This window comes from Bubalus kerabau, chromosome 16 (assembly GCF_029407905.1).
Source record: "Bubalus kerabau isolate K-KA32 ecotype Philippines breed swamp buffalo chromosome 16, PCC_UOA_SB_1v2, whole genome shotgun sequence".
NCBI lineage: Eukaryota > Metazoa > Chordata > Mammalia > Artiodactyla > Bovidae > Bubalus > Bubalus kerabau.
In genome coordinates, this window is record NC_073639.1 from 38806222 (window position 1) to 38830597 (window position 24376).

General features: G+C 38.5%; 2 protein-coding genes across 28 annotated transcripts in view; one reads left to right on the plus strand and one right to left on the minus strand.

The window, feature by feature from the left end:
- The window catches only part of AFG2A (AFG2 AAA ATPase homolog A), a 335445-nt gene extending 312192 nt beyond the window's left edge, over positions 1-23253 (minus strand). For 18 of the 23 annotated variants that reach the window (XR_008703573.1, XR_008703574.1, XR_008703575.1 and 15 more), the window contains exons 1-9: positions 21556-21714; positions 15275-15396; positions 14001-14158; positions 10324-10382; positions 9060-9701; positions 7821-7950; positions 7497-7553; positions 6601-6724; positions 3859-4114 (exon numbers count right to left, since the gene is read on the minus strand). Coding sequence is in view for 20 of the 23 variants with exons in the window: in XM_055550547.1 (XP_055406522.1) it covers positions 3859-4114; positions 6601-6724; positions 7497-7553; positions 7821-7950; positions 9060-9701; positions 10324-10382; positions 14001-14158; positions 15275-15396; positions 21556-21700 (1693 nt within the window). In the remaining 3 variants the exon portion in view is untranslated. Of the gene's footprint in view, positions 1-3858; positions 4115-6600; positions 6725-7496; positions 7554-7820; positions 7951-9059; positions 9702-10323; positions 10383-14000; positions 14159-15274; positions 15397-20283; positions 20946-20966; positions 21059-21158; positions 21715-22856; positions 22965-23135 lie in introns of those variants that run through there. The other 5 variants (XM_055550548.1, XM_055550555.1, XM_055550553.1 and 2 more) reach the window with 5 other exon arrangements.
- Positions 21772-24376, plus strand: part of NUDT6 (nudix hydrolase 6) — a 58335-nt gene continuing 55730 nt past the window's right edge. Inside the window, exons 1-2 of one of the 5 annotated variants that reach the window (XM_055550568.1) lie at positions 22370-22488; positions 22776-22868. In XM_055550568.1, coding sequence (XP_055406543.1) covers positions 22805-22868 — 64 coding nt within the window. In that variant the 5' untranslated portion in view covers positions 22370-22488; positions 22776-22804. Of the gene's footprint in view, positions 21908-22125; positions 22143-22213; positions 22869-24376 lie in introns of those variants that run through there. The other 4 variants (XM_055550570.1, XM_055550571.1, XM_055550567.1 and 1 more) reach the window with 4 other exon arrangements.

Below are 24376 nucleotides of genomic sequence, written 5' to 3' on the forward strand. Positions count from 1 at the left end.
TCATGAGGTCAGGCCAGGTTTACTGTGTAACTTGGGTATTTCCATGTTATTACCCATTTATTACCCGAACTTATTTAAGTTCATTCTACCCTTCCTATCTTTCCTCCCTCCCTCTTTTTCCATTTCTTTCTTGTTCTCTCTTATATCTGGGGAATGTCATATTTACAAGGGTACTTAGATATCATCTACCATAACTCCATTAATTTACAAATGGAAAAAACTAAGGTTCAGATAAGGTAAAGAACTTGCCCAAGACCCCAAGTCTGATCCTAACGGTATTTTCTACTAAAAATCCATTTTCTACTATAACTCCCCACCCCACTGCCTCTTTAGGAATATCCCTTGCAAAAACTTCTAGGACACTGTTCTTAAGCTTTATTCTCTACACAAAATTAGAGAACAACACTATGTAATACAACACAGGCTAGTATTTAAGACAGTATACAGAAACCACATTATTTTCCCTACTGGACACTTTAGCTCTGCGACTAAATCATTTTTAAAATTACATTCTCAAAATCTGATGCATTGCTAGATTAGGGGAAACAGAAGATAAGTTTAAATACCTGATGATTTGAAATCATTAAGTCATATTAACAGCAGTTAATATTTATTTACTGCTTGTATATGCCATGTACATACATCCTTTTTATGGTACATATCTTCAAATAGGCGTTCTCTCCCTACCCTACTTTCTAACCCTTTCACAACTTTTTCAATTAAATGTAACACAACAGTAGAAATTAAGTTTTCTTGCCATCTTCCTAAAGTTCTTGGGAGGGGGGTTCTATTTATATCTAGTATGTGACTAGAAAGTAGATGATCCTATTTACATCTGGTATGTGAGTTACAATATCACTTTTCCCTAGTTTTGAGTATGTATCTCACTGTATTGTTGTTGTTGTTTAGTCACTAAGTCATGTCTGACTCTGCAACCCCCTGGACTGCAACCCACCAGGCTCCTCTGTCCATGGCAAGAATAGTGGAGTGGGTTGCCATTTCCTTCTCCAGGGGACCTACTAGACCCAGGGATTCAACCCACATCTCTAGCATTGGCAGGAGGATTCTTTACCGCTGAGCCATCAGGGAAGCTCTATCTCACTGTATAGTTCTTTACAGATCTTTTTCCTTCATCAGATTGTATGTCTCTAGACAGCATGAATCCCAGAACCTTCTAGAATGCATGAAATCTATTAGAAAGTTGAAAAAGGATGCTGAAGAATGAATCCTTGCCTAGATAAGCAAGTACAAAGTAATGCTTAAAGGGTAATCCAGACTCTTCATTGTCACCTAATGGAATGAAGGAAGCAAAGTAAACCACTAATATTTCTGTTTCTTGATCAGCAGGGAATTCATTTTCATGATCAAACTCACCAATGTTATGAAGAACAAGAAACTAGGCAGAAAGGGACTCTGTCCAAGACCATAAAGTACCAGAAGAATGTTCATATTTACCTTGTCGTCTGCATAACCTATAGTCCTCCCTAGTTGTGTATCCTCTAAAATGGAAATTGTGAAAGTGACCAAATAGAATGAATTAAACTTATTTTTTCTACAAAGAATAATATATCCAAATTATCTCTTCCAAATATCTTTTCTATTCTTCCTTCTCAAAACTGTTTCCCTGCACACCTACGTCAGATTATAAAGATCAAATGACTAATAAGAGTCCAGAACCTAGTAAATTTGATTAACTATGAATCAAAGCTTTGCAAATAAAAGTTACCATATTTCTGTACCAAAACTGTAAAAAAAAAAAAACAAACAAAACTAAATTCCCAATTCAAGAATTCAATTTCTTTCATGACCTACAAGGGTTAAACTTTATTTAAACCACCTTATGAAGATACTGGATAGGTCACACACTGGAACAGAATGCCACAAATGAAAAAAGATTCCTCCAAAATATAAAAGGACTTAGAAACATATGTCCATACTAGAGGAAAAAATAAATTTAAGGAACCTAAAATTACTGGCAAACTAGAAATGCTATGAGGTATACGCCCAGTCTTAGAAGAAAGATATCTTTTCTAGGAAAGATGCCTTTTCTAGAAATAAATACTCTCAGAACAACAACAACAAAAGATTATTCGACATTTTCAATAAAGTCTTACCTGCCTGATCTTTGCGACCCCATGGACTGTAGCCTATAAGGTTCCTCCATCCATAGAATTTTCCAGGCAAGAGTGCTGGAGTGGATTGCCATTTCCTTCTCCGAGGGATCTTCCTGACCCAGGAATCGAACCCAGGTCTCCCGCACTGCAGGCAGACGCTTTACCGTCTGAGCCACCAGGGAAGCCCATCAAATACTTTAATAGGCTATAAAAACTGCTCTGATCTGATTACATTTTCCATGGCTAAAATTACCCTGAAAAAAAAGGTCTTAAGAGCTTCCAAAGCAACTACAGTTATGCCGTGGTTAAAGTCAGAGTCAACTGATTAATAAGAGCCTTTATACATGTTCAAACTGAAACATCACTGTTACATTATTTTGAGGCATAGAATTCTTAGGTTTCACTAAGTACTTTTTTAGCACTTCAACAAATACAAAGCTGCCCTGTAAGAAAAATTTTCATTCTCCAGCAAGCACTTCGCCCTATTTTCTAATAGAACAATATCAATAACACTTTCACCATCAATATTGCCATTAATGCATCGAGTTATGTGTGTGTGTGTGTGTCTGTGTGTATCTATGTACTTAGGAAGAAAGATATGTAACAGTGGTTATTTTTAGGAAGAAGGATTAAGAGTGTTTTGTTTTGTTTTGTTTACAGTTTTCTGAATTACCTGAATTTTTTAAAACATGTATATTTTTATGATTAGAAAAAAATTACAGAGAAATGCAAATCAAAACCACTATGAGGTACCATTTCACACCAGTCAGAATGGCTGCGATCCAAAAGTCTACAAGTAATAAATGCTGGAGAGGGTGTGGAGAAAAGGGAACCCTCTTACACTGTTGGTGGGAATGCAAACTAGTACAGCCACTATGGAGAACGGTGTGGAGATTCCTTAAAGAAGTGGAAATAGAACTGCCTTATGATCCAGCAATCCCACTGCTGGGCATACACACTGAGGAAACCAGAAGGGAAAGAGACACGTGTACCCCAATGTTCATCGCAGCACTGTTTATAATAGCCAGGACATGGAAGCAACCTAGATGTCCATCAGCAGATGAATGGATAAGAAAGCGGTGGTACATAAACACAATGGAGTATTACTCAGCCATTAAAAAGAATACATTTGAATCAGTTCTAATGAGGTGGATGAAACTGGAGCCTATTATACAGAGTGAAGTAAGCCAGAAAGAAAAACACCAATACAGTATACTAACGAATATATATATGGAATTTAGAAAGATGGTAACGATAACCCTGTGTACGAGACAGCAAAAGAGACACTGATGTATAGAACAGTCTTATGGACTCCGTGAGAGAGGGAGAGGGTGGGAAGATTTGGGAGAATGGCATTGAAACATGTAAAATATCATGTATGAAACGAGTTGCCAGTCCAGGTTCGATGCACGATACTAGATGCTTGGGACTGGTGCACTGGGACGACCCAGAGGGATGGAATGGGGAGGGAGGAGGGAGGAGGGTTCAGGATGGGGAACACATGTATACCTGTGGCGGATTCATTTTGATATTTGGCAAAACTAATACAATTATGTAAAGTTTAAAAATAAAATAAAATTAAAAAAAAAAATAAAATAAAACAAAACATAAAAAAAAAAGAAAAAAAAAAGAAAAATATTAGCTGCCTCCAATAGGAAAGTAATTAGATATAAATAATCAGCTTGTAAATAAACCAGAGTTATTAAATCCATCAGTACAGACTCACTATAGCAATCACTCTCACCTGCTTCATTACACAAGGCTTTCAAGTCTGCTCCAACATATCCATGAACACTATTTGCCAGCTGTAGCAGTTCAGCTTCTGTGAGTAAATGGGGTACCCTTCGAAGCAGTTTCTGGAGGATATCCAGCCTGTCTTGAGCATTTGGAACTCCAATCTCAATCTCTTTATCAAACCGTCCGGGTCTTCGGAGAGCAGCATCCAAAGCATGAGGGCGATTTGTGGCCCCAAGGACCAACACTTGTCCTTCGCTTCCTTCCTAACAAAATAAAATAAAAATATATTACATATTCTTCTGAAATTAAAAAAAAATGCACTTGTTATATAGACAAGGATAGATCTAACTGTTCATGCTGCTAAGTCACATCCCTTTTTTCTCAAATTTCATCATTCATCTTACATTTCCCAAAGCTCAGTCTAAATACCCCTTCACTTAGAAAGTTTCCAATACTTAACTCTCCAACTATTGTAAGTGACGTCTCTCCCACTTCTGGCATCTTAACTACACAATTCTCAGGACTAACAATGTATATAACATTTATACCCTATACCATATAGTTTTAACTGTTTTAAGTTGTTCTTTTCCCCCACCTGAAATTAAGATTATGATTCCCAGTCATTAAAATTATGATCTACATGTGCTTCAAACAGAACAAGGCTCTATTACACAGCTGTCTAAGAAATCTTCATACATATGGACTGTTTCTTGTTTTGATAAATCTTCAAATTCCTGAAACACACACAATATAACCAACACCCAAGTATCAGATACCCTTGAATACATATGGATTTTTACCCTGAGGATAAAACTTGGAACAATATGATCACAATAAGCCATCTGTAGAAATTATCCAACATTCTATTCAGATGACCTGACCTAAGTGCAATCTCACAGAGACAAGTTTAACTGAAATGTAATTTGAAGTAAGAAAACTTAAACCTAATCAATTAAACTGAATGTGCCAACAGAAAATGCATGGACTACAATGAATCTATGAATTATGACTTTAGAAGACAAAAATACAGGCCCTTAAACATTTCCAGGCCAAAACATTAGTGTCACATGCTTGCTCCCAGTCCTGCCCAAAGGCAAGAACATCAGTTCACAGCAGGCCTATCCCAGTGGCAGATAAAGAGATAGCAATGACATAGTAATTAAGATCCTCCAACACAGAGCCTTCTATCAGATTTCTACTCACCAAAAAACTACTAATTATAACATAGCTCGCCACGTGTATTTTTAAGGATGAAAAGAGAGTTGTTTATAAACAAAGCATTTGGTCAGCTTAACAACTGTATTTCTTATAAATGGACAAACTGGTGTCCCACTTTATGTATCGGTCTCTTGAGAGTATTTTTATTATGGACCTATCCTCAGAGCTCCACTAATAAACTCTCCAATAAACTAACACTGACTCCTCCAGCTCTGTAGTGTGTGCGTGCTGTGTGCTCAGTTGTGTCTGACTCTTTGTGACCTCATGGACTGCAGCCTGCCAGGCTCCTCTGTCCACAGGATTTTTCTTCTGTGTCTCTTGCATTGCAGGCAGATTCATTACCTACTGAGCCACTGGGGAAGCCTCCCAAGCTCTGTAAGCTGAGGTCCAAACCTGGGACGTTATAATCACACCCAGGTACTTCCCTAAGACTGAGAACCAGGTGGTCATCCAGACTGTCATAAGCAACAACCCTTCTCTTAGGTTATTCTTGAAACTGTAGCACAGGTAAGCAAATAACAGAAATAATAACCAAAAGTTTGTTCTTTTCATATATTCAGTTTCTATCAATAGGCAGTAAAACCAAAAGGCTCCAACTCTCTCGTTTTTTAATGTGCAAAAGAAGGACATGGGACTCCATGATTTCTAAAATTTCTTTAGGCTCTAACATATTAAGATTCTAAAAACTGAGTTCTTTACAATCTTGTGTAAGAAGTGTATTCTTCTGATAAATGCCTGCCAGGAGTCCGAATTTTTTCTTCATTCCTCTTCCCTATTAGTTCTACTGATCTTCCTTTCATAATCAGCACATAGTTCTTATTAATATAAGATTGCATGCACTATATACAAAGAATTTGGTAACATGAGTAAACTTTTTTTTTAAATGTTATACCTTTCCCATGATTCTTACTTTGTCCTTTCACTTGCAAAACTTAAAGCTCTCCCACCAAACTAATTTTTGCAAGAGTTATATGAGATTTACTCATGAAATTTCTTAGTAAATTCCCCTTAAGTTTAACTGCTAAATTTTCCTTACTGATTTTTACTTCAGGTTTTTAGGTTAATGCCATTTATTAAAAAAAATAAATTTATCAATGTAAATAATTTTATATGCTAGAAAAACACTGCCAGGTTATACTGTCCTTGCTGTTACTAAGAAATTACTGGAGAAAATTATTTTATGGGTCTTGGTCCTCTAATTCTTGGAGCTAATATTTTTTCCTTTACCCTGCTGCTGCTGCTGCTGCTGCCGTGTCACTTCAGTTGTGTCCGACTCTGTGCAGCCCACCAGGCTCCCCCGTCCCTGGGATTCTCCAGGCAAGAACACTGGAGTGGGTTGCCATTTCCTCCTCCAGTGCATGAAAGTGGAAAGTGAAAGTGAAGTCGCTCAGTCGTGTCCGACTCTTAGCAACCCCATGGACTGCAGCCCTAGAGTTCCCAAAAAACTCAGACATACTTGATAGTTTTTGCTCCTACATATTATTAAGAAAATATGCCCTACTGAAGAAATCAATACTGGTGCTATACTTACTGAACCAATACCATCCATCAGTGTTAAGAGTGAAGCTACAACTCTTTTTTCCACTTCATTCTGAGCTCCTTCTCTTTTAGGGCAAAGTGCATCCAGTTCATCAATAAAAATAATCGATGGGTGCCTAAAAGTAAACAAGCAAAATGAATTCTCTAGTACACATTTAGCTTTCAAATTTGATATGTTGCATTTCAATTAAAACATTGACATTGTTTTTTTGATTGAAACACAATGCATCAAATTTAGAATTAGTATCAAAGACAAAAGCAACAGAATATGAAGCTGAAAAATCTTAGATTAATTCTCACCTCAATTACTAAGTCACCAATATCACATGCTAGTAGATCTGCCCTCAATAAAGAGCAGAATACTGAGAGCTTGTATAGCTCATGAGATGAGAGTGAATGCTCAGATAGAGCTTGCCCACTAAGGCCCCCTAAATTGCTATCCCTTGATCAATTCAGAAACTGAGGCCAGTGAAGCTATTCCTTGTGGTTTAAAGTTCGAGGGATAGAAAGTAAGAAATGCTCTTTATTATTTGTCCTTTATTTGTTTAAATTTTCTTTAGATAGTTTATATATATTCTTTATATAACTATAGTCACCATGCTATAGATTACATTTCTATGATTTATAACTGAAAGTTTGTACCTTTTGGTATTATATTATGTAATTTAGTAACTTATTTATCTAAAACAATATTTCTAAAGATTGTTTCTAAAATAAAATTAGATAGAACTGGATTAGAACCTCATTAAATTTACAATCTACTTCCAGTGCTAACTATATTTTTGTTCTATTCTTTCATGTTTCATTTAAAGTGCTACCATCTCTACTTTCATTAATATAGCCTTGACTATATCCAAAAAATTCCAAATATCCAAAAATAAAGAATACCGCAGAGTGGCTTCAGCAAATATCTGACGTAATCTTGCTTCTGTCTCCCCGTAGAATCTGTAAGAAATAAATTACGTTTAAGGGCCAACTCTTATCATTTTTAAAGCTCAGCCTATAAAAGTTCATCTGACTTCAAATATTTTCAGAATACTTAAAACGACTTTAAAAAGTTATTTTCTAAACTTAAATTTTATACACATTAAAAGCAAATTTAACATTTCAGTATGTGAAACATCCAGACAGAATATTATCTAGCCATTTTTTAAAAACTACATTTAAGAAGTATATCTAATAATATTGTTTACTCTTAAACTATGCACCTACTTGCTTATAATTTCAGGGCCATTAATTACAGAAACATAGGCACCAACTTCATTAGCAACAGCCCTGGCAATCATTGTCTTTCCAGTACCCGGAGGGCCATAGAGTAACACTCCTCTAGGGGGAGGAATTCCTAGAAGAAGTAGTAGAGAACACTGGATTCAGCATTAGTAGGTTTATGGTAAGCATTGTCACAGGACTTCAAACATGAGTTATAAAATAAATTTATGTGCATCAAAACTAAAGAGTCAGAACTTCCCCCCACCCAACCCCCGACATGCCAACTAGCCTAAACACTCATCTCCGACTTTTTCTCTCTGTGTAGACCCAACCAGGCCAGGCTGGTTAGTAAAAAACTGGTTGGATACCCACACGATTGTCATGCCCCAATCCACACAGCATTGTCCAATGACCAGAAAACAAAACCCAAACAAGGACATCCAAAAGAAGCCACCAATCCCAGTTTTCATCCAACTAGTCATGTCAGAGAATATAAGCATTACCAGCAAAATGTCAATTCAAGGGTTCACTTGATACATATAAAGATTCATGAAAAAGGAAAAAGCAAAAAAGTGGAGTAAGACATGGTATGCACCACATATATGCAGAGGATCTGGGCAGTAATCTTTCAGAAGCCCTGAGTTTTCTAAAAGTCAAGTCACTCCCTGCACTTGTTTCAATACAAAGACATCTGCATTCAGCTACATTGCCTAACAAAGAAACCCAAACTATTTAATGTTTGGTTTATTTTTTTAGTCATTACAGTTAATCTAGCATCTTATTCCAGATCCAATACAAACAACTGTGGAAGTATGCAGTTAAAACAGACAAGACTATGACTGACTCACATTATACCCTAAAGCAGCAGTCCCCAATCTTTTTTGGAACCAGGGACTAGTTTTGTGGAAAATAATTTCTCCACTGACCAGGGGTGCAGAGGTAGGGGGGAAGATTGGGATGGTTTAGGGATGATTCAAGTGTTTTACATTTATCGTGTACTTTATTTCTATGATTATTACATCAGCTCCACATAAGAGCATTAGGCATTAGATCCGGAGCATAGAAAAAGGCTCAATTAAAAGGCATTTCCCAAAACAACTCGCAACTCCTACCACACCTCCCACTCAGGGGAAAAAAAAAAAAAAACAGGAAGAGAAGGTGAACAATCATTAGGTAAGTGCAATGAGCCAACTGCTTTCTAGTTTAACATTTCTGGGCATAATACATTGAAAAAAATCATACCATAACTCTTGAAAAGCTCAGGCTGTTTGAGAGGTAATTCAATAATTTCTCTAATTTCTTTCAGCTGACTATTTAAGCCACCTATCATGTCATAAGTTACTTTTAATTGGTTGGCTTGGTCTTTCGAATTTGTACGGTTCTTCGTAAAACTGACTCTTGTTTTTGAAGAAATAAAATAAAAGGTATCAGTGTTGCTCTGTGCTCCCACGCTGGGTGACTTTAGCAATCTTTCTTCGTTGACAGGTTGCTCACTTCCTTCCCTGGCAGACTCAAAACTACATGTGAGCCCTGTGACTTCCTCTAGTCCACGTCCACTGCCAGTCCCAGGACTCTGTGTACCATCTGACGAAATGCCACCAGCTTTATTCATCATTCTGTCATCTGGTTTGTAAGGAGTGCTACTTGATGCCGGCTGTTGGGGCACTTCCAGATCTAACTGGCTTAGCTGTAAGGATATATCCAGGGTGCTGGGCTCTCTGCTGGACAGCTCAGAGGCCATTCCCCGGGCAGCAGTGTCAGAGTCATTCTGAGCCCTTCTCAACATTGTGCCATCTGCCCCTTTCACTCGCAACACCTGCAGCTTGCACGGTCGTCCATAGAATGTACAATACAGAAAGTTGCCCGGTAAAACAACCTTGCCATCTGGAAAACAATTTATTAAATATATATGTCAGCACAATTTTTCATTCATTTCAAGTTTAAATAGCAATTTAATCTACTAACATAATTATGCCTGAAAAGACTAAATCAAAGATGAAAAACAGAGGACCTAAAATTACTCCCCTAAGATTACAGCACTATTTGGAGACAGAAGGAAAAGATGATTCTCTGAAATCCTCTACACTCAATACATGTATGATTCTATCAACTATATCCCCATATGGCCAGGCATTCCATGTTCAGCAATGAACTAACCTAAAATGGCACACCTAAACTAACACTCCAGCATTCCTCACTGAAAAGAACAGAGCTCAAGGGTTAAAAGTTTCAGTTCTACCACCAACTGTTCACAGGTTAAGTCATATGTTCTCTCCACGGCTCAACTGTCAGTCAATTACACAGCAGCTGAAGTTAATGTTGGGGGGTGGGTGGGCGGAAGGAGAGAGAGACTACATCCCTATCTCAAAGGGACATTAATTCATTGGAAAGAATATTCTCTACCCTATTTCAAAGAAAAATATTATGCACACAAGACCTAGAAGACACATTATTTGCTGCTGCCTTGCTTTTCAAAATTTAGAAAACTATTAAAAATACATCTCACCTAGTTTTCTCAAAATACAACCAGCCAGTTGTTCTTCATTAATATCTGCATTTTTGTCACTGTGAAGGGTAGGAGAAATAAAAATCAGCATTAAGTACACCAGAAACTAAAATGTAATATAAAATGACATGTACACAGTAATAACGCAGACCTAATCAAGAAAATCATTAGTTTACAACCTAGAAAAAATTTATACAATTTTAGAATGATTTATACTTTTCAGATACATCTTACAGCCATGAAATCATTTGTAATTTAGTTTCCTAGAAGCCTAAATCAATGTTTTTTACTATCTTACATATCACTCATACACACACATACCCACCTCCCCATATACTCAGGTGCATATATGTACAAGCGACTGAGCACACACATACATGTACAAACGTGGTGTACATTTATGCACTACATTTCTGGATGTAGTATATGTACAATAAATCAAAACGAAAAATGTGTTTTTCATTGTGTATCATAGCCAAAAACATTTTAAAAAAACCACTGGCCTCAATCATTTCCCTTTCTGAACTTGCCCAGCTTGGATAAAGGCTTTTATTAATAGCTTACTTTATTCTCTTTGAATCATTTATAAATTACCTTTAAGGAAATTTAAATCCTATAGTGTACATTATCTGAAGAGGTAAGAAAAAAGCAAGGTAATGGTACAATGGAAGTTTATTCAAGAGAAAGGGCATGCCTAAAAAAATGAAAATGCCTTCTTCTGACCAATTACTGTGTTTTCCAGGAAGACTGCTTGTTTGATTACAGAAGTATGGCTAAAAATCATTACACTTGTAAAGAAACACATACTTGGAGAGTTCTCAGAACACGCATTTTTCCACCTCCATGTGTAAGCAATCGGTATCAGGAGAAGCAGCCTATGGCTGCTGAATTCTGACAGAGATCACAGAGGGAGAATGGTTTAGCTCAGGAAAAGGTATATTAGCAGGCCCATGTGGTTCAAATCTAAGCCATGATCTCAATCACATTATCAGGAACAAAACTGATACAAACTTATTTGAGGATTCCATATGCAAATTCATCTACTTGTTAAAGTATGTTTGTAACCCCAAAAGCAATACTAGCGGGGCTTTCCCAGACATTTGTGAAAGAGAACAGAACAGGCAAAAATGTGAGTTACCTAACACTTTCCCAGCTGAGGTTAAAAAAAGCCTCTATTTCAATTCTCATTCAGAGGTGACCAGAGGACAGAAGTTGGGGAGGGAAGGGAGCAGTACAATATAGAGCAAAAAGCTGCAGCTGCAGGACCAGGTAGAGGGGGGTTTGAATCCTAACTCTGGCACCTCTTAATGAGGTGACCTCAGGCAAGTCACTTAATACTTCTTAGCCACTTATCTTTTCTAAAGTAAAGAAAATACAATCTACAAGAATGGGTTGTTCAGGGAGTTATAAGTTATAAATTATAATCTATGTAAGATATATATTTTCACATATTTATATATGTTAAACAAACATACATTTTCATATATTTATATATGTTAAGCACACACACACACACACACACCCCCCCCCCCCCCAAGCAATGGTTCAGTATTTGCGGCAACTTCATGTAACATAACTACTGCAAATGATGATTTGATAATTTTATTTATTCAAATAAAAAAGAAAAACAAGGAGAAAATTTCATGAATCAAATGTGTGTATAAAGAGGAACTGTATGTATTTCCTTAAATACTTAAATTTACTTGTTTATAGAACTCCGAAACTACTTAAGACTGTTTTTACTTATTAAACTTTGAATAGAAAATATTTGCAAATATGTAAAATATGTAAAAATAAACAGTTTTGCTTTTAAAAAAAAGAATGTGTGCAGATAAAATCATTTCCACTAGAAGGAGCTCTAACATTAGTAATAAAATTTTTCAGATAACACCTGAAGGATTTAAGCAGCAGACAAAAATTACTAATTTTTCTTATTGAAAATTAAGTTTCTTGTTTGAGTTCTGCTGCCACATTTAAAACACAAGATTCTTAAAATAAAAAAAAAAAAGCTTCCATTTAATACATATAAAGTCCCTCTATAATAGGTACTTGTTATCACCTAAGACTGCTGCGCCCTCAAGAGGTCACACTTGTAACTGAATATCCAGTGAACTGATAACTGCTTAAAGCACTGTTTTGGAGAAGGCGATGGCACCCCACTCCAGTACTCCCACCTGGAAAATCCCATGGACCTGGAAAATCCCATGGACGGAGGAGCCTGGTAGGCTGCAGTCCATGGGGTCGCTAAGAGTCGGACACGACTGAGCGACTTCACTTTCACTTTTCACTTTCATACATTGGAGGAGGAAATGGCAACCCACTCCACTGTTCTTGCCTGGAGAATCCCAGGGACGGGGAAGCCTGGTGGGCTGCTGTCTATGGGGTCGCACAGAGTCGGACACGACTGAAGTGACTCAGCGGCAGCAGCAAAGGACTGTTTTAGAACAGTCTAGAGATTAATCCCATTTAACCTGAGTTAATTACAAAATTACCATTAAAATAATGAGCAAGTTACTTCTCACTGAACCCATTCTCTCACCTGTAAAAATGGATAAACATGGACACCTTGCAGGATATTTAGAGGATTAAATGAGGGAAGAAAAATGGGAAAAGTGTATGCACTTGTGTCCTAGCACATGGTTGGTGCTCAACATATGTTGTGTTCTCGTTTCCTTTCTGCCTTTTACTTTGTTGCTCACCAAATGTTATAAAATGCACTGAAGATATTTTCCTGTTTTTAAAAAGAAAAATAGGCCAAAGCTTAAGCTTGGAATCTACAAAAGTAGCAAAAGTGAAGAAAACATTTCAAAATCAAGCTAATGATTGAAAAATGTTTTGTGATTCCAGAACATAATATAAAATCCTCCAAATTTTTATAAACGTGCTATTAAAGTATCAAAAGATTTTTTTAAAACAAATTTGGTAAGACTTGCATATGCAAATTGAGCAAAAACCCTAATAGATACAGAACATTCAAGAGGGTAGGTGATATACTTTAACCACATCGATAGTCTTTCATAGGGGACTACTTAAAAATATGATAGATATAACTATTTTATTGGCTTGAATAACCAGTGAGTTAAAATACACAATCACATATTTTGCTTGAGCAGTCTTAATTAAAACTTGTTTCTTGCCTACTCAAAGTAATCTACTACTGTCTTTACAACTGTTAAGACAAGAAGCCCTGATTACACCACAAACCATGAGAGAAAATCACCATTAAATATCCACCAATAATAATTCCTCTTACCTAAAATGTCAGAGCATACTGTAATCACAGGACATTAGAGAGCCTGTAGTCCATAAATGACATAACACCCATCTACTCTGTGCTGTCTGATACAGTAGGTCACTAGCCACTCAACACTTCTGGCTATCAAGTGCCAAGAATGCGGCTAGCCCAAACTGAGATGTGCTACAAAGGTAACATAACACAGTGGATTTTGAAGGCTCAGTTTGAAAAGCAGAATGAAAAATCTTGTTAATAATTTTTTGTACTTAGTATAAGTTCAAATAAAATTTTATATATTAAATAAAATATACAATTACTTTCTCTTCACTTTTTAAATGTGGCTACTAGAAAATGCAAAATTACACGTGTGGTTCACATTTGACTCGTCATATTTCTACTGGGCAGCACTAATCTAGACAATCACCACCAACAAGAGACAAACCTGAGAGCCACGTCCAGTTCCTCAGCCTGCAGCACAGCACCCAAAACAGGCTGGACATGGATGGCATCACCAACCCTCACACCCACGTTCTTCTGTGCCACTTCACTCAGGCCAACCTTGCCTCCAGGAAATCCTGCCACAGGCCAGGCTGTATAGACCTGCCCAGAACAGAGGAAACAGAAAAATAAGAAAATACGTATTTGTAGAATATCATTAATTTATAAGAAAGAAAACTAAGCACAGTCAAGTACATGGCTCTGCAAAACACAGTCTTTGCCCCACAGGAGATACTATGAGATACAAACTACAAAAAACTATTGAGTTTCAGCAAGCTCTGGGAGTTGCTGAGGACAGGGAAGCCTGGCATCCTGCAGTTCACTGGGTCACAGAGAGTCAGACACGACTCTACGACTAAACTGAACTGATAAATATTACACCTTTTTTTGGTGGATTAGGGGTAATCCCACAGGGAAAATGGTGGAAGAACTGAGAGTTGGTTTTAGGAAGAGACAAGATGTTAACAGGTGATAAGAGGAAGATAAGAAAAAACACTGAAGGCAAGCTAACTGTAAGGTAATTCAGTCTGGAGCATAAACTACATCTAGGAAACAGGGAGGACCAGCACAAGAGCTCCATGGGAACCTGGATCTCATCAGACTTATGTTCTAAGGAGAAGGTTTCTAGCTCCAGATTAGTGGGCTGAGCTTATGCATTTATAGTCTTCTCTTCCACAAAACACAGTAAAGGATTTTTTTACAGTATAAGCCCAGGACAACAAAAGGAATGAGAGACATGCCATCAGCAGCTATGAGATTACAAAATATTTCCAGAGGACCCCGCCAGTCAAGAGAACACTGACTGATGAAGCAGCAGCAGAAGACATGGCAGAGGCAGAGGAAAAGAAAGCCAAGCTGCCAAAAATGATTCAAGGAAGATCCTGGACTTAAGAGTCTCAGGTATGATGAATGGCTGCAAGGACAAACAGAGGGTAATCAAATATTTACACACAAAACAAATGACCCAAAATAACATTTCTGTGAGGAAATACAACTCACAGAAAAATATAGGGCTGTTAGTGTACCACTACCTCTGGGGGAAAGGCTTCTTCACATCATGACACTTAAGAGCTACAACTCCCAGGGTATTATAGAAAGGAGAAGTTTATACAGATGTGAGGGTCTTATAAGATATAGCTTTTCAATTATCAGTGCTTGTGTTGAAAGTCAAAAACATCTCAAATAATTCTAAAGTAAGGACATGAAAAGGACTCTTACCTCCTGCTTTCCATCCAAACTGGTAAGCAACACTGGTCGACCGATACAAATATTTGCAGACTTCATGGTATTGAGTCCAAGTTGAACAAGAGAATTCTGGAATGCTTTAGGAACTTTGTCATCTACCAAGAAAAAGAAAATTATTTTCACAGTATTCTGTAACTGAAGTTAAACCAAGATTTCTTTTGGACTAAATAAAAATCCTTAATCTATATTACCACATGAATGCACTTACCATACCCTGGAGAAACTATTTTTCGAACCCTCTTTATTTTAGCAGACTTAAAACCAAGCCTTTGTGAGGTTCCACTGACAATATGAATGCTAACTAAAAAAGGATATTTTACGGGTAACTATTAGTTTTCATTATTTTTTAAAAAATCTCTAATTTCATTACTAACTGAACATACTTGCAATAGGGCTTTTCATACTTGCGTTCTGAACTTCTATTACAAATTCCAAGTTGACTTGGCTACTAGTACTGAAAGGCTTGAACTGGGGAAATGGCACATAATCTGGCTCTAGAGGATTAAGTTATGTTTCCACTTCTGACGCACAGGACAGCAATCAGACATTTTCCTTTCTATTCCCAAGAACACATGGATAACTGTAACACAGGTCTTGTTCCTTAGGCGAAGACACACTGGCTCAAATGACCATTAGTGCTTTCAACTTTTGGCCAGAGAAGGGCCTGCAATTCAGTCCAGTTACAAAATCTCTGAAAATGATGTGCTAACATCTCCAGCTCTGCCCACCCACCCACTCCCTCAGGCTGCACATCTCGTTAGCTGCCCCTCCGCTCATTTCCCAGAACCTTATATTGTCTGACACTAGCACTTATCATCATAATATTCATTTATTTTACAATTCGACTTTCCTTTAAACTATATACTGCTTTGGGGGCAGGAACTGGGTCATACTCATCTTTGTAAACTCCACTGCCTAGAAGTTCATCAAATACAGAGTTCGTCTGCATAATAAATATCCATGATAAGAAAGGATGCAGTAGATAAGTATACTGCTACTGCTGCTAAGTCACTTCAGTCATGTCCGACTCTATGCGACCCCACAGACGGCAGCCCACCAGGCTCCCCCATCCCTGGGATTCTCCAGGCAAGAACACTAGAGTGGGTTGCCATTTCCTTCCCCAATGCATGAAAGTGAAAAGTGAAAGTGAAGTCGCTCAGTCCTATCCAACTCTTAGCGACCCCATGGACTGCAGCCTACCAGGCTCCTCCATCCATGGGATTTTCCAGGCAAGAGTACTGGAGTGGGGTGCCATTGCCTTCTCCGAGATAAGTATACAGTATTTTTCTTTTCAGCACAAAATCCATGCTAGCACTTACGATGCCTGTCACAAACTTTATTATAAAACTTATTATAGTCACATATATCATAATCAGATATTCGTGTTCCTCCATGATCAGAAAAACAGATCTTTTGTAATTAAAAAGAAACTAAGTCAACAAAAGCAACACCATGAGGTTTGATTTACATCATTTTTTTGCCACTGCAAAGTAACTTCCCAACACTTTTATTTTCCCTCTGTCATTAGATGAACAAATATAGAAAAACAAAGCATCTTCCAGGGCTAAGATTAACAGGAGTGACCATAAAATAACCATTTTTTATAATGAGAGACTGAAAAGAAATTCAACTTTCCTATGAGCACCAGGTCTCTTACACAGTTTACACAACAGTAACAGCAAAGCATCCTGTTTGATAACCTTGTAATGTTCAGTTTCTGCCAATTCTCTCTTCCTTACGAAGGAAACCTCAATGAATTACCCTTCCCTCTTAATAATTACTTTGCAGAGGTACTCAGTCCCTGACAAGATTTTAAGTTTTCTTTCTTTCCTCCGTCCTACCCTGAACCAAGATTTGATAAATCACACACTTCTCATATACCTCCATTTCTCCCCACCACCAATGCATTCAAATTCCCATCCACTGGCCTTATTTCCTAATACATTTCCATCGTATTCTCTGCTTACCTACTGTTAACCGCACAATTCCCTTCACCAGTCCTCATTCCTCCAATTCTTTCTATCTCTACATCCACACATCCACTTCCCTACTAATTTACTGAGCACCTTATGGGGCAAATTAACTAATGAGATAGTAAAGGTAATTTCAAACAACCATCTACCCTTCATTTGTTCATTCAGCAAACAGCACGTGCCCACTCGAAGGTAAATACTACACTAGGCACTGGAGATACAAGGTGGATAAAAGCAGACACAGTCTTTGTCATGGAACATATAACTTAATAGAATACGAACTATTAACAATCACTAAATAACTGTATAATTATAAACTAAGATTAATGCAATGAAATAACAACTAAGAGTGCTAAGAGAGCCTATAATGTGGGATCAGACCTAACTTAGAAGAATCAAAAAATGTTTTTTTTCCAGGAATAATGTTTACATCCGTCTGAAGGAAGAGTAAAATTAATTAAATGAAGAGGGGAAAAAATAAAAGACAATTCTGACTAAAGAGAACAGCATGTACAGAGATCCTTGACAGAAGACAGCACTGTGCATCTGAGAGGAAAGTGTAGACAGAGTGGTGGGAGAGAACAGAAAGCCACGTAAGGAAGGTCAAGACCACCTAGGGCAGTGGGCTGTATCAAGTTCCTGGTCTTCAATCGGACAGTAATTGGAGGCCAGTTAGTAGAGAAAAGCAGAGTCTTGACAGGATTTTTATTTTAAAAGATCATTCTGTCTGCAGAGTGGAAAAGGAATTGGAAAGGAGCAATCAGTGTAGTAGTTCAGGTCAGAGAGGATGGTGTCTGAGATTAACGTTGAAGCAGTGGGAAAGGAATGCAGAAGTGTAACATGGGAAAAATTTTAGCTAGTAAACTGGACTTGATGATGGACTGGATAATGTGAGATTTAAGAGGGAGGTGTCAAGGGTGAATCTGAGATTTCTGAATTTTACAGTGAAAAAGACTGAACAGAGCTCATTTATTTTGTTGGAGAAGTACCAGTTCACAAGGTCAGTCCTGAAGTATCTTTGAAAAATTCAAAAGAAGAGGTATAGCACAGTGCTATATTCAAAGTGGGGACCACGAATTAAAAAAAAAAAAAAAAAGGAATCCCATTTATCACTGCATCAAATATAATAAACTACCTAGGAATAAATTTAACCAAGGAGGTGAAAGACTTCTTACTCTGAAAACTGTAAGATTCTGATGAAAGAAATTGAAGACACAAATAAATGGAAAGATACACTGTGCTCATGAATTGGGGAAGAATTAATACCGTTAAAATGTCTATACTACCCAAAGCAATCTACAGATTCAATGTAATCCCTATCAAAATACCAGTGGCATTTTTCACAGAAGTAGAACGAATAATTGTAAATTCGAATGGAACTAGAATAGCCAATGCAATCTTGAGAAAGAACAAAACTGGAGGTAGAACACTCTCTGATTTCAAATTATAGTAATCAAAACAGTATGGTAGTGGTACAAAAATGGACACATAGATCAGTGGACCAGAATATAAAGCCCAGAAATGAACCCACACATATATAGATAAGTAATCAATGACAAAGGAGGCAAGAATATATAATGCGGAAAAGACAAACTCTTCAATCGTTGGTGTTGGGAAAACTGGACAGCTACACGCAAAAGAAATGAACTGAATCACTTTCTTACAAAAATAAATTCAAGATGGATTAAAGACTTAAATGTAAGACCCAAAACTATAAAACTCCTAGAAAAAAACAAATGCAGTAAATTCCTTGAAGTTAGTCTTAGCAATATTTTTTGGATCCTTCTCCTGAGGCAAAGGCAACAAGAGCAAAAATAAATGAGATTGTATCTAACTAAAAAGCTTTTGCACAATGAAGGAAACCATCAAACCAAACAAAGACTGCCTATTGAATGAAATAAGATATCTGCAAATGATAACTTGATATGGAATTAACATCCAAAACACATAAAGAACATTTATACATATATATTGAAATATTACTCAACAATTTAAAAAAAGAATGAAATCTTGCCATTTGCAACAACATGGATGGATCTAAAGGATATTATGCCAAGTAAAATAAGTCAGAGACCAGTATCATATGATTTCACTTACATGTGGAATCTAAAAAACAAAAATATAAACAGAAACCAATTCACAAAGAAATGTTTCTGAAATGAGAGAAAGGTGGGGGTGGCTGAGCAAAAGAAGGGGAATAAGAAGTACAAATTTCCAGTTATAAAGTATTGAATAAATAAGTTACAGAGAATTAACACACAGCATAAGGAATATTGTCAACAATACTATAACAACTTTGGATAGTGACAGATGGTTACTAGACTTCATCACGGTGATTGTTTCCCAATGTATTTAAAAGTGATATGACTTACATCTGAAACTAATATCATATTGTTAATCAACTATATTTCAGTTAAAAAAAAAAAAGATCGTGGTCCACGAACTCTTTGTTCATGAGAGGTACTTACCTCAGAAAATGATATGCACTAAGTACTTTTTATTGTAATTTGACAGAGTAATTTTACATCTGTTGAATCTAATAAAAATTATTTTTTTAACTTATTTTTCCAGTAATTTACTTTTATCGTATTTTACAAAAGTGCTGATCTGTGACATGTCGGGAATTTTTAAACCTTCCCTACAGAGTGTGAGAAGCACTGGTCTATAAGACCATTGAATCAAGACTCAGAAACAAATTACAAATATAAATCTAAAAATAACAAGAGTGTAAATGGAAAACTCTGGGCACTGGATGAACTTGCCAAAGAAAAAAAATTTTATATAGAGAGAGTTTAGGGCTAAGAATAAAGGAACTTCTTCATTAGGCGGAAGAAAGCAACCTGCAAAGGAAACTGATGAAGTGCCAACCAAAAGAGGGAGAAAAACTAGGAGAGTTTGATGACATTTAAGTCAACAAAACAAAGTATTTCAAGAAAACAGAAATGGCTGGCAATACCAAAAGTTGCTGAGGTAAATAAGCAATGAAAACCATCCAATGGATTTACCAACCTGGGGATAATCAGAGATCAGGGAGCGGGCAGTTTCCATGGAATACTGGGATGGATGTCAAATAGGAATGGCCTAAGGAATAAATAAATATGACTGCCCTGGTGGCTCAGACGGTAAAGCGTCTGTCTACAATGTGGGAGACCCAGGTCCGATCCCTGGGTCGGGAAGATTCCCTGGAGAAGGAAATGGCAATCCACTCCAGTACTATTGCCTGGAAAATCCCATGGACAGAGGAGCCTGGTAGGCTACAGTCCATGGGGTCGCCAAGAGTCCAACTCGACTGAGCGACTTCACTTTCACTCTAAAGGAATAAATAAGAGCTGAGGAGGCAGAGATGGCTCCATTTAAGAAGTCTGGGAATGGAGGATGTGGAGCTTTTAAGATGAAAGAAAGTATCAGCAGGTTTAAATGCCAATGGGAAAAATCCAGTCGAAAAAGGGACTGAATATGCAGGACAGAGCAAGTTGTCCTCTGATCCCAAGAGACTGAAAACACTGTCAACTGAAAGACTTGTCTTTAGGGTCTGCAACAGACATAAATAAATTTTTGCCACGAGGTCAAGCCTGCTAAAAGCTATACCAACTAAAACCGTTCTTCCAAGTCAAGGTTGTTGGGATGTAGCTCAATGGCTTTAGAGTCAAATACATGTGGACTCTAAAAAGTCTCTGCCATTTAGTTAGTACCTGTGTAACCTGGGGCGAATCGCGTTAGTTTTTCTCTGTAAAATGAGCGTAATAATATAGCACTCATCTCCCAAAGCTCTGAGAAGAGTAAATGAGATATATACCTGAAATACCCAACCTACTGATAACAACCGCGCGCAATTAACACCTATTTGTTAAATACCAGAACCTGTGTGATAAGAAAAAAGATACCTTTCGGTTTTAAAGGCACATGAACGTCTCTTAGAAAGGACGAATCCACACTGTTACAGACATGGATTTCTGAGCTTTCGTATACTATCCTCGCTAGATACGAACGATTTTGCAGTTCGAGATGCCGTTATCTTAACGCAAAGCTGCTTCAAGTGCAACTTACTAGAAATTCAAGGCAATTTACAAAAAAGCTTGACTTAGGCACTGATAAGTCATTTCTGCCTAACTTCTCCAGTGCAGGGGCGACTTCGAATATTTTACAGACTTCTTTGCGCTCTCACACTTCTGCCTCGCTCAATTTTTAAAAACCTCTACACCTCAAGGCAGAATCGCTAGGTTTTCGGTCCTCTCAGACGGCGCCCCCTCGGCCTCGGGTCTCCCACTCAGAACTCTTTACCCTTTTCTAAGAAGTTGATCACCACCAGAGTCCCGGGCGCCACGGCAGAAGCTGTGGCCCCCTTAGAAAACGAAGCAGCGGATGCCAAGGAAGAACCATTCTCGGCGCTTTGGTTTAGCCGTTTTCTGTTCTTCTTGGACGACATGATCCGTAGGCAGCCTGAGAGAAACAGCGGTAAAGCCGGCTCAACGTGCGCGCTTCTCTGAGAGAAAAACTTCCGGGGCAGAAGCCAGCAAGGCTCCGTCCCGAGCCGTAATCCCCTGAGTGCAGCGCAGTAAGAGCAGGAGAACCGAGCTTCTTCAGAATCCGCGGTCTTTGAAGAGTTCCTGAATAGCCAAGGAAAACAGATTAGGTGAACGGAACGTTCTTTTAGATTGTAAATTCCTTAAAAACAGGACTTTTTTCGTGTTTCCGCCGCCTTCCCTAATCCTGAACAAATCTCTGTTGAATTAAACTGGGGGTGGGAGGTGCTGGGGTGGATCGGGGTGGGAGGGCAGTGGTGGGAAAGTTTCTCCCGCTTTACTGGATCTGGGCCGATTCTTGAGATGAACCGGTCGACTGGACTTCGCCGTCTCCTCTGCGAAGAGGTAACGCCTGGGCGGCACTCTTCTAAAACTTACGGTAGCTCCCTCTTCCAGGTCACGCGGGTTGAGTGATTTGGAGCGTCCGCGTGAGGAACAAGGGTCGGCGCTAAAATGCCGCCACTCCTGAGGGGGAGCTACTGGCGTGTGGTGTTGGCTCTGGCCCGCCGCGCGGTGCTTGGTGCAGGGCCCCGCTGGTCCGCGGGCGGTTCGAGTTGCGCTCCGGACTCCCCTTTCGGAGCTGAGGAGCTGCGAGGAGAGCTGGACAGATTCGGAGGCGTCTCCGTGCGCCTGGGGAGGCTGGACGCTCTGGACCGCCTGGACCCGGTCGCCTTCCAGAGGGCCTTGCAGGGCAAGTGCGCCTGGTCCGAGGCTCTCCGGGCTCCTGAGTCTTTCTCGTGAAGTAACAGCGGTCCCCACCCCTCGAGTCGCGCCCGAGGGAAGGAGAGGGCATGCGTGACCCGCACCTGTTTTCTGCCTTTCGTTCTTGTGCCCTTGGCGGGAGGTCTCTGAGGCGGTTGGGTGAAGCGGTAACGAGCTCAGACTCTGGCATCTGCAGCCGTTGTTTCGGGTCTTCTTTCTAGTGTGTACCCTCGAGCCAAGTTGTGTAAACCACCATTTTCTCATCCGTAAAACCAGGTAATAGGAACTCGTGGAATTGCTGAGGGATGAAATGGATAACGCGTATCAAGTGCCTCGCAGTTTCCGCCACATACTTACCGATTAGTAAACGTTAGTTAATATTATTATTATTTACTGACATTTACCGACCCTTGGTTCTGCCGGGCACTTTGCCTAGGACAAAACTGTCGCTTCCTAGTACATGTGGTGGCCAGTGAATAGGCTGGGAGGTTTGAGTGGTCGTATTGTACACAGGTTGGGTCAGGAGCTGTGGAGCCTGTGAACTAGTTTGCGTCTATTTCGTAAAAAGCTGGTTGCTTTTTGTGATTAACCGGGGAGATTGATGGAGTGGTTTCAGTCCTCGGTAGGAAAACTCACCACTTTTGAACCTTGAGTCCACTGACAGAAAAGATAACTTGGATAGAGGAGCCTTCGCTTTGAGGGCCCGTAATTTGGTGGAGCTGCCGGTTTTTCAAGCTGCCCAAGGGTCCTTACGATCAAATTGAAAGCAAGGCATGAAAATTCCTCTTCTCTCATTAAAAAGGAAACTTGAGATCTTTATCCTGTGGAGCAATATGGCGAATGAGCATCTATGGAAATGTAATTGAGCTAGTTGTTTTAATCTTTAACTATCTTCATTTCGAAACTATTTACCCCTTAACCTTATTTTCTCTCCTATTCGGGAACAATTGTTAACTGCCAACAGGGTTAACGGTAGGAGAATCAAATCTGTGTAATATGTGTGGGTAGACACAGGTGTTTATTGTACACACTTGTTACTTGTTAGTGATTAAAGCTCTACCTCAATCAGGAAGGCAAAGCAGAAAGTGGGTTGGATTTGGTGTCACATCCAGGTTTCGGTCTTCCCTAGTAGCTCAGCTAGTAAAGAACCCACCTGCAACTTGGGAGACCTGGGTTGGGAAGATCCCCTGGAGAAGGGAATGGCTACCCACTCCAGTATTCTGGCCTGGAGAATTCCATGACTGTATAGTCCATGGGGTTGCAAAGAGTCGGACACGACTAAGTGGCTTTCTTTCTCTTTGACCAGGTTTTAAGTCCCATGTTCTGCCACATGCTTAACCAGGCGTTAGGATAATCACCACTGAAAATATCTGCCCCTTAGGTTGCTTATGTGAATAATGCCAGCTCTAATTACTTTACTGGATAGATATGGTCATCAAAGATTAAATTACATGAGACTAATTTATAAACTCTGAAGTCTTACATACTTTTTAAATAAAATCCTAGTATACTTACTAGGTGCTGGATACTGTTTTTAAGGACTTCAAAATTATTAACTCATTTAGTCCTTATAACCTGATATTTACTATTATTATCTGCATTTTGAAGATGATGGTACTAACAGACAGATGAACTTCTCCTGGCTCTAGAAATTGTTCTTGCTGCACTATAAGAACCATTGCTGGGTTTTTTGTTATTGAGTCAAACAAAACTGAATGATGTTGTCTGTAAAAAGAAACTGAAATAAATAATCTGAGAAGAAAGCCTGATAGGACGTCTAAATGTGTTCTTTCTTTTCAAGCAAATAGAACTGATTGTATATAAATGTATTAGCAATTGTTGTTTTGCACCTTTGCACGTGAGGTCTGTTCTTTTAC